The sequence below is a fragment of the Suricata suricatta genome, chromosome 6 (assembly GCF_006229205.1).
Source record: "Suricata suricatta isolate VVHF042 chromosome 6, meerkat_22Aug2017_6uvM2_HiC, whole genome shotgun sequence".
Lineage (NCBI taxonomy): Eukaryota > Metazoa > Chordata > Mammalia > Carnivora > Herpestidae > Suricata > Suricata suricatta.
This window is the reverse complement of record NC_043705.1, coordinates 4423065-4438429: the sequence shown is the minus strand read 5'-3', so window position 1 is coordinate 4438429 and position 15365 is coordinate 4423065. Positions and strand designations below refer to the sequence as shown.

The following is a 15365-nucleotide window of genomic DNA, read 5'->3' as shown; positions in this document are numbered from 1 at the left end:
ATTTGCTAGTATCTTGTTGAGTATTTTTGCATCTGTATTCATTAAGGATATTGGTTTGTAGTTTTCTTTTCTTGCTGGGTCTCTGTCTGGTTTGGGTATCAAGGTGATGCTGGCCTCGTAGAATGAATTTGGAAGTTTTCCTTCTATTTCTATTTTTTGGAATAGTTTGAGAAGAATGGGTATGAGCTCTGCTTTGAATGTCTGGTAGAATTCCCCTGGGAAGCCATCTGGCCCTGGGCTCTTATTCGTTGGGAGATTTTTGATAACGGACTCAATTTCTTCACTGGTTATAGGTCCATTCATGCTTTCTATCTCTTACCATTTGAATTTTGGCAGTGCATGTGCGTTTAGGAATTTGTCCATTTCTTCTGTGTTGCCCAGTTTGTTGGCATATAATTTTTCATAGTAATCTCTGATGATTGCTTGTATTTCTAAGAGATTGGTTATAATAGATCCTTTTTCATTCATGATTTTGTCTATCTGGGTGCTCTCTTTTTTTTCTGAGGAGCCTGGCTAGAGGTTTATCAATTTTGTTTATTTTTTCAAAGAACCAACTCTTGGTTTCGTTGATCTGCTCGGCTGTTCTTTTGGCTAATATATTGTTTATTTCTGCCCTGATCTTTATTATTTCTTTTCTTCTGCTGGGTTTGGGGTGATCTTGCTGCTTCCCTTCTACTTCCAGTAGGTGCTATGATAAATTTTGAATTTGTGCTTTTTCTAGTTTGTTGAGATTGGCCTGGATTGCAATATACTTTCCTCTTAGGACTGCCTTTGCTGCGTCCCAGAGATTTTGAATTGTTGTATTTTTTTTCATTGGTTTCCGTATATTTTTTAATTTCTTCTCTAATTGCCTGATTTACCCAATCATCCTTTAGTAGGGTGGTTTTTAACCTCCACATTTTTGGAGGTTTTCCAGACTTTTTTCTGTGGTTCATTCCAAGTTTCATAGCATTGTGACCTGAAAGTGTGCATGGTATGATCTCTATTCATTTATACTTATGGAGGGCAGCTTTATGCCCCAGTGTGTGATCAATCTTGGAGAATGTGCCATGTGCACTCAAAAAGAAGGTGAATTTCCTATTTTCAGGATGCAGAGTTCTCAATATATCTATCAGTTTCATCTGTTCCAATGTGTCGTTCAGGTCCATTGTTTCCTTAGTGATTTTCTGTCTGGTTGATCTATCCATTGCAGTCAGTGGAGTATTAAAGTCTCCTGAAATTGGTACATTTCTGTCACTAAGATTGTTTCTGTGATTGTTTTGTGTATACGGGGGCTCCCGAATTTGGCACATAGATGTTTATAATTGTTAGCTCTTCCTGCTGTAGAGACCCTGTAATTATATAATGTCCTTCTTCATCTCTTGTTAATGCCTTTACTTCAAAGTCCAGTTTGTCTGAAAGTATGGCTACGCTGGCTTTCTTTTGGCTTCCCGTCACATGATAGATAATTCTCCATTCCTTTACTTTCAAACGGAAGGCGTCTTCAGGTCAAAAATGAGTCTCTTGTAGACAGCAAATAGATGGGTTTTGTTTTTTTTATCCATTCTGCTACCCTGTGTCATTTGGTTGGAGCATTCAGTCCATTTACATTCAGTATTATTGAAAAATGTTGGTGTACAGTCATTGTGTTCTCCCTAGAATTCATGTTTATAGTAGTGTCTGGCACCTTGTATTCTTTGCAGCATTTCCCTCATAGAGTCCCTCTTAGGATTTCCTGTAGGGCTAGTTTGGTGGTCATGAATTCTCTCAGTTTTTGTTTATTTGGGAACACGTTTATCTCTGCTTCTGTTTTGAATGAAAGGCTTGCTGGATAATGGATTCTTGGCTGCATGTTTTTTCTGTTCATCACATTGAAGATTTCCTGCCATTCCTTCCTGGCCTGCCAAGTTTCATTAAATAGGTCTGTAACCACTCTGATAGGTTTCCCTTTGTATGTGAGGGCCCTTTTCTCCCTAGCTGCTTTCAGAATTCTCTCTTTATCTTTATATTTTGCCAGTTTCACTATGATATGTCTTGCAGAAGGCCAATTCAAGTTACGTCTTAAGGGTGTTCTTTGTGCCTCTTGAATTTGAATGTCCATTTCTTTTTCCAGATTTAAGAAATTCTCAGTTATAATTTGGTCTAGTATCCCTTCAGGCCCTTTCTCTCTGTCTTCCTCTTCAGGAATTCCTATGATACGGATGTTGTTCTGTTTGATTTTATCACTCAGGTCTCAAATTCTCCTTTCCTGCTCCTGGATCAATTTCTCTTTTTTCAGCCTCCTCTTTTGCTATAACTATATCTTCTAATTCACCTATTCTTCTCTCTGCCTCATCAATCCTTGAGGTGGCTGCCTCCATTTTGTTATTCACCTCATCTATAGCCTTTTTTAACTCATCACACCTATTTTCAAAGTGCCTAGTAATTGTGTCAGTTGCTTCTTTGATGCTTTTTTCAACCCCAGCGATTAATTTTATGACACGTGTTTTAAATTCTTGATCTGGTATGTTGTCTAGATCTGCCTTGAGCAGTTCTGTGGCTGTGATTTCCTTCTGGATGTTCTTCAGCCGAGAATTCCTTTGTTTTGTCATTTTTGCTAGTTTTCTGTCTCTTGTCAGCTTTAGAAAGCTCATTGTGCCCTGTGCACCTGTTAATATTTCTCTGTTAAAGGAGGCTTATTGACTGTCCAGGGCCTGTCATTTCAGGAAATATTCTTTTAATGGTGTCTCTCAGTTTCTCTTGTTGTGCCTTTGAATAATTTATATCCCTACTCAGCAATATTTGGAACTCGCCGTCATGGACACTTTGGCTTGTTTCTTGGTGTAGCCCTAAGGCGGAAAACAGACAGACAAACACAGAGGGAACAGAAGCACACAAATGCACAAATCAAACAAACAAACACATAAAAGGGGGAAAGAAAAGAAAGAAAATGGAGAGGAAAGAGATGAAAAGAAGAGAAGGAAAAAAAATAAAGGGGGTCAGAGACAACAAAGGACAATGGACAGTCTAAAAGTGTATGACCAGTTGAGGGGAGAGGTAAGGATGAGATACAGAAGAATATATCTGGATTGCAAGAAGGTAAAAAAAACGGGAGAAAGGAGAAAGGAAAATAAGGAGTAAAAATTTTAAAAATTTAAGTAAAAAAGGTAATAATAATAAAAAATAAGTACAAAAAAAGAAGAAAAAAATAAATAAAATGAAGAAGAAAAGAAAAAGGAAAAAAAAAAGAAAAAGCAGCAGCTTCCCCTTGTGGATAGGTGTGGTTTGGTGTAGTAGGTTCTGGGGCTGCTCTCAGTATGTCTGCCTTGGTGGCTGCAGAGGGTAGAATGGTGGCACACCAAATTCCACTGGAACTACACATTGTAGGCCACTCTAATGAGTCTGATCTCCCTGTGCCGTGGTTGAGCCAAGTTGTATTTTCCAGGCTCGCCTCAGTTCAAAGTTGTAGTCCATGCACTTTTATGCTACCACAGATGAGATGTATTTGCTTTGGTGGCTGGCTTCTTAGGGGGATGGCTCAGTTTGTCTTGGCTCTGGCAGGGATTTTGGCTGCCCCTGCTTGAGGCAAGGTGTGCTGCCTGATGGGAGGTGCACAGCAGGAGGTGAAGTGCATTTGTCACAGACACAGCTGCAGATTTCCAGCCCCCAGCCAGGATCGCGATTGCGTTGGGGGAGGAATGAGTTTCTCTTGGCCTCACGCAGCTGTTGCCCGAGGCGCCGGGCACTGCCGGAAATGAGCTGGGAGCTCCTGCAGTCTGAGCACATGCCCAGGCCTCCACCACCGCCAACTCCTTGCCGGGATTGTGTAGGGGTGGGGGCTATTTTTTCCCTGTTGGCACTCGGTTTTTGGGATTCACGCGGCCAATGCTGGGGGCGAGATGCACCATGGAAATGAGGTGCATGCTCCCACTCCCAAAACCGAGGTCGAAGTGAGCGCCTCTGGCACCGCCACTGGTGCCACCACTGCCGCGGCTGCTGACTCCCTGCCAAGATGGTGCAGGGCTGGAAGCTGTTCTTTCCCTTGCGCCACCTGGGTTCGGGATTTGGGCTACCCAGCAGTTATATATGGAGTGAGTTTCTCTCTCCAAGCACAGTTAAACGTTCTTTACCTCTTCCCCAGAGACAGTACTATGAGCGTGTTCAGTCTCTCTGTCTCTTCCCTTTGTCTCTCAGGCTCTGCATGCTTTCCCCGCATTGGGCTGTGGCTCCCACCTCCCCTGCCTCTCTTGGGCTGGCCCGTTTTCCAATCTCCCCAGTTCGCACTCACTCACTCAGGTATCCTTGAGGTTGTCTTCTTTCTGGAGTCTGTATTTTCTCCTTCCACTCTTGCAGATGAGAGTAATGTCCTTCTCAGTTCAATAGGTGGGTCAGACAAAGTTTACAGAGCCCCTTTCCTCTCCGCCATCTTGGCTCCTCCCTCTGAGATTCTCGTGTTTTGAAAAACATGTCCAGGAAAAGCTGCAGGCCACTCCAAAGTCTCAGGGAGTTGAATATTTTGTAAGTTACCCCACTAGAGGAGGAAAGACAGGAGGCATCCAGGCCTGTGTGGAGGCTCAGGTAACAGGCCCCAGACCTCAGACCTGAACTCAGGAAGTAACAGTGGGGACAAGAAGAGGAGCATCTATTCTGATCAGGCATTTGAGAGGCAGGGACATTGCATCTGGTCGCCAAGCAAATGCGGATGGAGGGTAAGGGTAAGGGAACCACAGGAACAAAGCAGGGCGACACTGAGTGTGTTGAGCCCCTGACTGAGACAGAGGGCAGGAAACAGCGCTGACAGGGTAGTTGACTTTGTCTGGCACATGTCAGGTTTGATGCGCAGAATAGGAATTTTTCTTCTCACCTACAAAATAAGTTCATATAAATTCCATCCCTCAGGACTCCACTGGCCATCCCAGGGTGGCCTGGAAGGAGAGCCTCCTTGGGCGTGAAGATGGGAGGTGCGGGATTCAACCTACAGGTCACACCCTCTCCCCACCTCTGCGTTCTCCTGGGTCCATTCTAAGGGTCGCCTGAGGTCGCTGAGGATCCTGAGGCTGCCGCTTTGTTGCCTATGAGTGTGTTGAGGCCCAGGCGCCTATGAAGGGCATTGCCTGGTCTGCGCCCCTGAGAAGGCTTTGCTCAGCACCCTCGGGGTTACCAAGATCCAATATTCTGGTCTTGCCAGCTCTGCCCCTCTCTGTGTAGCTCTGCCCCCACCCCACGCCGCGCCCCCCAGCCCCTCCAACAGTACAGCCTTGCTCTGCCCCGGCCCCTCCCTCCATCTATCCCACCAGCCATGCCCTGTTCTGCCCCAGTTGCACCTTCCAGATACCCTACCAGTCTTACCTTGCAACTCGCCACACCAGCCCTTCCGCAGCTCCTCCTCCTAATTAGCCTAACAGTCCCGCCCAGCTCCTCCTCTCAGCTAACCCACCAGGCCACTTTGAGAATCTGAAGCCCTCTACCCACGGTGCTCCTCCCCAGCTCCTCCTCCTAGCTTTCCCTGACTTCACCCTACTCCTCCCCAGCCGAGCCACGCTCCACTCAGCTACCCACCAGCCCCAGCCAGCTCCCCCCAAGCTACTACTCAGAGAGCTTCCACCCAGCCCCAAGCTCCACTCCCGCTCCTCCCCAGTTTCTGCTCCAAGCTTTCCCTACCCATGTCCTTCTACTCAACCCCAGCCCTGCCTGGCACCTCCCCACCATCTCCCAGGTTTCACCTATCCCCGCGAAACTCCCCCACGGTGCCAGCTACTTCTCCGACCTTGGCCCGGGCCAGCCCCACTCATCCTCACCTCTCCCTCCTAACTTGTCATCAGTTGCGCCCCCCTACTTTCCCCCACTTCTGCCTTTTGAGGGTGCCCCCAGCCCGGTCCTGCTACTCTCCAGGTCCTCATCCCCAGTAGTTCCCCAACTCTGCCCGTAGCTCCACCTCCATTTCCCAAACTACATCCCACTCCTCCCCCAGCTCCGCCCCACCCCTCCCCACCTGCTCCTCCTAGTTTGTCCCGCTCCACCCTAGCTCCTTCTCCCCAGTGCTTCCCCAGACCCCTCCTGTGATTCCACATCTGGCTCAGCCAAAGCTTTCTTCCAGCTTCGCCCATCTCCACCCCCACCTCCACCTTCCCAACCTCCCCAGTTCCACCCCACCCCTCTCTAGCTCCCATTCTCAGCTCCACTCTGCTCCTCCCCAACCCTAGTCCCCGTGGGTCCCCTGACTCCTCCTCGGACCGGACCCCCCACCGCAGCTTTCTCCCAGCTCTGTCCACTCCTGCCCCAGCTCTGCCCACCCAACCTCCTCAGTTCCACGCTGCCCCTCTCCAGTTCCCCCTTGCAACTCCTCTCAGCTCCTCCCCAGCGCCTTCCCCCAGGGGTCCCCGGCTCCTCCTCTAAGTCCACCCTCACAACAGCTTTCGCCCAGCTCGGCCTCCAGTGCCCCAGCTCCTCCTATCAGGTCTGCCCTCCTCCCCAGTGGTCCCCCAGCTTCTCCTGTGACTCCACCCCAAGCTCCGTCTTCCCCGCGTTCCCAAGCTCCCCCTTGCACATCCCCCAGTTCCACTTCCCCAGGCCCACCCTGCTCTTCCCACAGCTACTCCTCCGCAACGTTCCCCCATCTCGGTTCTGCTCCTTCACGCTCATTGCCCTAGGGCCTCCTCCAACTCTTTGCCACCTCTTTCGGGTCCACGCCAGCTCCACCCACAGCCCTGTCTCACAGCTCCTCCAACCCCAAGCTAGTTCCCACAGGGCCGCCCCCACATACTCCCCTCAACTCTGCCTTCCACGGCCCGCCCATGGCTCCACCCCCAGACTAGGCTCGCCCCGCCCCTTGTCCCCAAGCCCCACCCCCCATCTTAGCCTCCTTCCGGTTCCGCTCCAGTCTCCAGCCTGAGCTCCCTGTCAAGCCTGATCGTGCCTCCAACGACTTCTCATAGCGACCGGGGCCTGCGTGCCCAGGTGCGTGTGTACGTAAGTGCGTGTCCACGTAACTGCTTGCCTGCGTGCCTCCGGGCTTCCGCTCTCTCGCGAGGCGTGCCTCCGTGTGCGTACGTAAGTACGTGGGTACGAGCCTGCGTATGTCCCTCAAAAAAGAGACGACAGGGTCTGCGCCGTTTTGTCAGGTGAGGGGCCGCCGGCGCCTGTCACCTGTCAGCGGGTCTTTGGTGCCGGGCCGCGGCGATGACGGGACAGCCCCGACACGGACCGAACGGCCTGGCCTCTCTCGGTGGCCCGCGCCGTCTCCTCGCCTGGGCGTGGGAGGCGGTCGTCTCGGCGCTGGCGGCCTCGCAGGGTCACGGGGAAACGGATGGTCCCGCCCGGTGGCTGCAGCCGAGTGGACCGGGCGCGCCCACCACTCGCTCGGCTGCAGGTGCCGGTGCCGGGAGACCCGGCGTGCGTGAAAGGAGCCAGGGAGCCCGTGCAGCTGCGGCCCGCTCGGTCCTCCGCGGGACTGTGCCTCTGGGCTGGGGTTTCCCGGACCGCGGGGCTGGGAGCAGGCGCAGAGCGTTCGCGGACACCCTTCCCTGTCCCGTCCTCCCGCCAGCGTCCCGCGCCCGCGACGAACGTGTGCGCGGAGGAGACACTAGCCTGCCGTTCCCCGCGCACTGGACCGCACTCCTCCCGGACCTCCCCGCCCCCCGCTGGGGCCTGAGGCTGTGACCTCAGCGAGGCCACCAGCCGTCCGCGGTTGAACCCACTGCCAGTGGCATTCCTCCCGTGGGAGCCTTCTCGGGTTGATAGTGGGGAACGGGACTGTAGGGCCGCCACATCCTTCCCGTGTGACAGTGCGAGGGCCTGGTGTCCTCTTTCTCCTGGTGGATACGGGTCTGCTAGGCTGTGAGAACTGGATCTGCTCCCGTGAAATGATTTTCTCTGCTGCCGGCCGGGGCTTTCTGTGGTTAGCCGAAGCAGCCCGTGAGTGAGGTGTCTCCCATCCGATGGGCCCACCTGAGTCCCAGTGGTGCCTGGGCCCTACTGACTTGAAAACCTGTTCTGGTACATTTGCCAGTGCTCTTGCCCTGCACCCAATGACTTTTTCTTACCCCCTCCCCCCCGCACTCCCCACCAGCCAAGCCCTTGTGCGCGTGAAGAAGCCAAGGCAAGCGGAACAGGGTTTCCTTCTCACGCCACAAAGCAGGTGCTCTCTGCGCCGTGAGGCAGGAGGGCACCTTTATAGTTGCATCCCTCTAGGGATTCTGCCCACACAGCTCAGTTCTCCTTGTGACTTTGTGGCCCTGATGAGGACAGGGTTGCCCAAGAAACTGCATGGCAGGCATTAGGCAAACCTGCAGTCCAGTCCTATAAGCTAGTAGAAGAAGGAGACATGGCCAGAGCACAGGGGGACGTCTGGCCTTCCTGGTAAATAAGCCGCACGTGGTGAACAAGGTGACCCAATGTCACCTGTCGGGTTGGCAAAGGGTAAGCAGAGTGATGATGCTCAGGGCCGACAAGTGAGTGAGGAAATGGCATGCTTGGCCCTGACTGCTGGAGCACCCGCAGGTGGGCCTCTGTGGAAGGCCGTTTGCGGGCGCGTATGGGCATCTCAGATGTCATGCCCTGTGACCCTCCTCCACTGTCTTCAGGCAATGAGTGTTTGTGGCAATGTCCTTTATAGTGGCGGAAAGCGCAAAGCGGTCTGTGGTTCTCCATCAGTAGGGGAAGAGTAAATTGTGGGACAGCCAACAACGGATGTCACACGGGCAGGGAAAAATGTGATACTTGAAGATGGACAGACATGCAGGGCTACTAATGGACGTGTACTGCTAATGGAGAAATCATGCTGCACCCTGTGAGATGTCCAGGACAGAGCGTACACCTACGTCCGTATTAGTTTGCTGGGGTAGTGGTATCAAACTACCACAGACTGGGGGCTGAAACAACAGCTGCTAGGTCAGGGACGGACGGGAACAATAGGTTGGCGGTGAAGCCACTTACAGAGGTGGATGGGAGGTGGATTTGGGGTGGTGGCAGTCGATTGGGGACCCGAGTGTACTGGCTATGGAAGGCTGAGACTAAAAGGGCATGGCCTGTGTGAAGGGAGGCACAGCAGGCGAATGTGCAATGTGGAAGGCTGAGAACTGAAGGAGGCGTGTCAGTCGCATCAGGGCTCTCTGGATGTGAGTTAGATGAAGATGGAACAGGCACAGGGCAGATCCTTGCTGCCTGGGGCAACCGGTGTATTGGTGGAGGGGAGTGGGCAGTGCCAGACAAAGAAGTAGAAGCTGTCATTGTAGACCACTGCTCCGGGGACCTCTGTGTGCAGAGGGTTAGACAAGGTGACAGGTGTTGGAGACACCTGCCGGAGGCCCGCTCCAGCAGGTCCAGGGCTCCCTGAAGGGGTAGCGGCAGAGGACGTCGTATTGTCCTATCTCCTTATTATCCCTGTATCTCCTGTATCTCCTCTCTCGCCAGGTCTTGGGCCTTTATTTACAGACTTATGGCATCAAAAGGTGGAATTTTTACAAATAATTCTCAGTGATAAAGATGCTTTGAAAAGGGTACAGAAACAGGTTTTACAGAGGTATTTCTTCAGAACTATTCTAATTACAATGAAGTAACTTACACATCATAGGATAACAGGATATTCTCAGTGAAAAGCAGATAACATACACATTTGTTTGTTTGAACCGGTAGTAAATCTTACAACTAGGAAGACAGCAGGATGTTTTCAGTGAGAAGCAGATAGCAAACACATTTTATAACAATGATGCTAAAATTCAGTCATAGACAGGGCTAGGAGGCATTCTATTTGGCTCACAAGAGGAAGAATACATTAGTGAGGGTTAGTAAGAAAACCTTTTGTCAACCTTGTTCTTTGATGTTGAAGGTGTAAACGCCATAGGCACCCTAGACAGCTGGTCTTTGCATATGAGTCTAAGTTGTAACTACTCTCACCTATCCTCACAGTGGGCACCAAATTAGCATATGTATGCGCAGTAGCTTATGCCTGGCTCTTGTTTGTTTCTATTTCCTAAGTTAGGCTTTCTATCTCTGGGCCAAGATAAACATTATCTTTGTGTTCTTTAACACCCTTCATTTTCATGTCTTAAGTTTGTGAAGCTCAGAAGAGCCTTTCAACAAACATTTGCAGTACCTTGTTTAACTTCCTCTTCATAGAGGTGGGAATATGCTTCCTCCCATGAGGTTTCTGGGGAATATCGGTCTGATTTGGAACATTGTGAGGCCTAATCAATAGCAAACAGGCTTAATTTTACACAAGGAATGAGTTAACCGAAGGAGATGCCAGCTTCCGCCCCTGTGGCAGGAGCCATGTTACGTCTACCATTTCCTTACTGTGACCGTGTCATCCAGCAAGGCAGGTGTGGCTCCCAGCAGACACCTGCGGGTTTGGGGGCCAAGGCGGGGGGGGGAGGTCTTTGTGTCTGTAGTGAGGGGTCTGCAGGTGCAGCTCTCTGAAAACGGGATCATCTACTCACAGGGGAGGGGAGTTGGGCTGCCTGAACAAGAGCAGAAGGAGCGAGCGAGGTCCTTGAGTGACTGTGCTTGCCCAGATCACAGATGAGGGCGGCTCAGCCCGAGACGCGGGGAGGATGGCAGATCTCATGCCAGGACAGGCAGGAGGGTGGGTTGGGAGAGGGGTGACCACAGGGCCTGGTCTTTGATAGTGGATGTGTTCTCTTCAATGAGAGGATGTAGCTGAGGCCAGGTTGATGTCCTTAAGAACCTGGGAGGAGAGATGATCCAGACTCGGGGTGCAGGGCAGAGCCCCAGGCCCCATGATGAGGATGATGATACTGATGAGGGGCGGCCACTGTTTGTGGCTGTCCTGTTAGGTGCCACGTGCTGGGCCAGGTGCCCTTGTACCTTGTCCATGGTCCTCACGGCCACGATGGAGCCTGGGGCTCCTTGAGGTGCTAGGGCCCCCCTGAGCTTCTGGCTGTGGTCCTGCTCCTTCCACTGCACAGCTCTGTCCTCCCGCAAGGAGGAGGGACCCCCTCATCCAGATGCAAGGACAAGAGGAACGTGCACTCAGATCCCCTGCAGTCATGGGCCATCTCTCTATCCCTTGGCACCTCCTTCTCAGGTTTAGAGCGGGGTGACGAAGCGCTGCCATACCGGGGTGTGTGAGGATTGAATCCTATGATGCATTGATTGTGCCCATCCCAGTGCCTGGTGTGGAGACAGTGCGTGCGCCCCAGTACCAGATGTTCCTGCTCTCATTACCTGTTTCTCTAGGCTCGGGTCAGGGTCGGGGGTGTCCTATGATGGTGGAGAGCAGTGGGGCAGGAAAGGGTCGGAGGAGGGTGGCACCCAAAGGGGTGGGGAGGAGACACCTGCCAGGGCCATGTGAGATCACAGGGCCCCACCCGCGCTGAGCTGAGGTTGGATACCGAGGGTTTGTGCTCGGCAGCCCCAGAGTAGCAAAGCCCAGGATGCCCCTGTCTGTACTGGGAGAGGGCTAGAGCCGGCTCACTGCACTGACACACCGAGGGGACCTCCCCCTCTGTGCCCTCCTGGGGCTCAGTGACCTCTGTTGTGGAACTGACCATGTGCTGTCCTGGCCATGCCTTGCTCCAGGTATCCCCGCCTTCCTCTCTGAGCTCCCCAACAACTCCATGTGATGGACACGTCATCCTGGTCACCAGCCCCTTCCTTGGGGCCCGACAGCTGACCATGTACTGATAGAAGGAGCCAAGGCTCTCCGCTCCCCCACCGTCCAGGTGAGTGTGGGGTCAGGGTCCCCCGGGGGACACTGGGGAGAAGTCTTGCTCCTGGACATGAGCTTGGAGCGCTGGGCCTGATGCCTGTCGACCTTCGTGGTTCTGTGTCTCCACAGGCCTGGTGAGGCCCAAGGCGCTCTGGGGAGATGAAGTTGGGCTGCCTCTCCTTCCGCCAGCCTTATGCAGGATTTGTGTTAAGCGGGGTCAAGACTTTGGAGACACATTGGCGTCCTCTGCTGAGCAGCCACCGGAACCGGACCATCGCCATCCACATTGCCCACAGGGACTGAGAAAACACCGCATGGAGGGAGCTGCTGGCGGAGAGGCTTGGCATGACCCCTGCTCAGATTCAGGCCTTGCTTCTCTGGAAGGTGACAAGTATGGCTGTGGTGTGATCGCTGGCAAGTGATGAGAAGCCAGATGCTGCTGAGACACCTCCAAGGGCTCCTTCCTCCCCAAGCCCTTGCCCAGGAGTTTTGTGGCTTGTGGTGTGGGGGCTGTGGTTTCTTTAAGCAGCACACCTTCAGTGGGGCAGCAGGGGGCGCTGGGCTGGGGAAGTCCCCGAAGTCCCACCCCTCAGGTGAGCCCTGCTTCTGTTCAGGGCCTCAGATCCAGGTTTTGAGCTGAGAGGCAGGAACAGGTTCTAGGTGTGTGTGTAACCTTTGCCCGTGGGCTTGCGTGTATGCACGCGTGTGCATGCGACAGAAATCTTAGAGGCAGCACCGTGCACACAGTGGGTCAGGGCAGACTCCAGACCCCAGGCTGTTGCTGGGTTTCCTGTGGTATACCACACCCCCACTGTGCCCGCATCCCGGGTGCGTCCCCTAAGCCCTCCGTGGGTGAGTCCACACACAGGGGCCCCTGCCACTTGCTGACGTGCTCCAGGACCTGAGTGCCTGTTCCGCCCAGCATCCGGGGCCCTTCTGGTCTGATCTCTGCCTGCTGCCCTATGCTGTCTGCTGGGAGCAGCCCATGACTTGGGTGTGGTCGTTGAGGATGAGGCCCTCCACCTCATCTCCCTGCCTCCTCAGCCTCACCCAGAGCTCCCTGAACAGACTTTGGCGTGTCGGACATGCTTAGTCAGAGGAGCCCAGTGTACCTGGTGTCCCTCTTGGTCTCTGGTGCTTGCAACTTGGAACAATCACATTCTCGACAGGCGGGCCTTGGTTTCTGGAAGGGAAAACTACATGTGCTTCTCTTCGTGCACAGGGCTTGTTGACATTGGGGAAACAGATGAGGTTGTGGAACTGGAGAACCAAGCTGTACTGAGCAGCCTGCAGCGGAAGTACCTCACCACGCTTTCAAACCCCAGGTGGTTACCGGAGCCCATACCCAGGAAAGGCGGAAAGGATATCTTCCAGGTAGATATCCCAGAGCGCCTGATGCCCTTGGGGCAGGACGCCTGAGGAGTGTGGAAGGTTCCCGAGAAAGCAGCGAAATCGTGACCCGTCGACTGACCGTCGTGCCGCAGACCCACAGGCCAGGTTCAGTCTGAACCGGCCCTGCCACTGTTGGAGGAAACAGGTTTGTTCACTCAGATGCAGGGCCCAGGACAGTGGGACTTTCCTTGTGAGGCGCCTGTCTGGGCTCTTTGGCGTCTCACGGACTTCGACCTTCAGGAGAAAGGGAGAGCAGCCAGTAAATGTCTTGTGGCGCCACCACTAGTCTGGGTCCTTCTGATCTGTGGATCATGCAAAGACGTGGGTCTTAAGACAGCGAGTTAGAGTTTCCTCCTCTCGTTGTTCTGCTCCAAACTCACAGAATGTTGAACAGCATCCAGGGGACCTGGTGGGAGGGCTGGGAGCGGGCGCTACAGGACAGTGCAGGGGTGGCCTGCCACGGGTGCCCCGGTTCATCAGACTGAGAAACAGCACCCGTATGTTCTTACAACTGACTCTTGTCTGTTATCAGAACGTCCCTTGGCCCATGAAGTGTGTGTGTTAGACACATCCCACAGCCCTTTCAGGTCCAAAGAAAGGATGCTAAATCCAGCACTGATGGGAAAATGATTCAGTTGTGTTGCATATTCTGTGGAAACTCTTTTGTTGTCGTTGTTGATTTCTTAGCAAGGTTTCTAGTGGTTGTTACCTATGAGCATGATGGGCTGTCCCCCCCACCCCCCCACAGGCATGGACCAGCGTGGCCTGCCTCTTCCAAGCAGAATAACGTCTCCCTTGCCATGTCCCCTGGCAGGCGGGCGGCCCTGCTTTTAGGTGGGCCTGTTCGGCAGGCTCCTGCCTCTCGGGCCAGAGGCTCTCAGCTGCTGATCAGAAACCTCGGGGCATCGCAGGCAGACCCGAGGAAAACCTCTCCTGTTTCAAGATACACACGTGACATAACGTGATGTAACGTGATACCCCAAGGTCAGCAGTGAGGCGGTTCTGTCTCCTGACCCGCAGGCAAGGCTCAGACCTTCCTGGGCTTACCTCCATACTCTCCAGCCAGCTCCTCGGCTGCGTGTGCAAAAGTGCTGCCGCTTCGAAACAGAGGGGACAGGATGGGGCCAGAACCTGTCTCGGGCCAGGGCCAGGGTCTCCAGCCTCCTCGGGGGTCATCTGATGAGGTGTGTGTAGGATCGTATGTGAGAAGGAGATCAGACTCGCCTTTCCAGTCAGACTATTTACTCATGCAGAATTGTGTTTTTCTCTATTAAAGCCAAAAATAGATTGATGGTGACACATGGTAAATGTTATTTGTTATCAGTGGCCTGTGAGTTTAGGGACCCGGAGGTTCCTTGACATGCTCACAGCGGACACACAGAGGGCCCTCCTGCTCCTTGTTCTCACTGGGGGCCTCGTCTGGGGACATGACCGAAAGGGCCACCCGCAGGCTGGAATAACAGGTGTTATTCAGAGCCATCACCACACCATCTGTGCCGTCCCTTCCGGCAGTAGCCGGGGGCGCAAACGTGCCATTCCTGGAGGGGCCCTCCCCCCTTGGGCCACCGTTTCCCAAGGCCTGCCCAGCTGTGCTGCTCATAGAGCCAGGGCCAGAGCAGGTGAAGGACCGGCTACTGCTGGGGCTCTGAGCACTTGGGGCTTCTCCAGGGACCTTCTCGTCGACTTTGGTGGATGCCTTGTGTCTTGCTGCTGCTGCCCGCTTCTTCTTGGGAGCTGTCGCACCGTCCCTAGCAAGGCAGTGGTGACTGTAGGGGCACCTTTCCTCTGAATATTCCTGAGCAGAAAAGGCGTGTCTCTCTGAAAGTTGGCGTTGTGGTAGATCTGAAATGAGATATGAGAGTCATCCTTTTAGTCATTCTGGGAGGAAAGAGTTGTGTCTGCTGCCACCTAGACTGCCACCTCCCTCCCCTCTCCCCCCTTCTCTCTTCCTCCCTACTCCCTCCCCTTCTCTCCCTCCCTTCCTCCTCCCCTTCTTTCCCCTTCCTTGCTTCTCTCCCCTCTTTCCCTCCTCTCCTTTCCCCTCTCCCCTCCCTCCTCTCCTTTCCCCCTCCCTTCCTCTCCCTCCCCCATCTCCCTCTTCCACCCTCCATTCCCCCTCCCTTCCACCCCTCCCCCTCCCTCCCACCTTTCCCCCCGCCCCCCTTCCTCCTCCCCTTTGACCCCTCTCCCATCCTTGTCCTCTCCCCTCCTCCTTTACCTCCCTCTCCTCCCTTCGTCCTCCCCTTCTCATCCAACCTCCCCCTCCCCCTTCCTACCCTCCCTCTCCTCTTCCCCCCTTCTTCTCCCTCCCAACCCCCTCTCTCTCCCTTCTCCCCATTGCCCTCTC

At 53.6% G+C, this 15365-nt stretch overlaps 1 protein-coding gene and 1 long non-coding RNA gene across 2 annotated transcripts in view; one reads left to right on the top strand and one right to left on the bottom strand.

Moving 5' to 3' along the window:
• Positions 1 to 11580: 11580 nt before the first annotated feature.
• LOC115293677 overlaps positions 11581 to 15365 on the top strand; it is a 4571-nt gene continuing 786 nt past the window's right edge. The window contains exons 1-3 of the long non-coding RNA XR_003909557.1: positions 11581 to 11639; positions 11756 to 12010; positions 12849 to 13163. This is a non-coding gene — a long non-coding RNA (uncharacterized LOC115293677). The remainder of the gene's footprint in view (positions 11640 to 11755; positions 12011 to 12848; positions 13164 to 15365) is intronic.
• LOC115293676 (heat shock transcription factor, X-linked member 3-like) overlaps positions 14244 to 15365 on the bottom strand; it is a 2180-nt gene continuing 1058 nt past the window's right edge. The window contains exon 3 of the mRNA XM_029941354.1: positions 14244 to 14860. Coding sequence (XP_029797214.1) covers positions 14355 to 14860 — 506 coding nt within the window. The 3' untranslated portion in view covers positions 14244 to 14354. The remainder of the gene's footprint in view (positions 14861 to 15365) is intronic.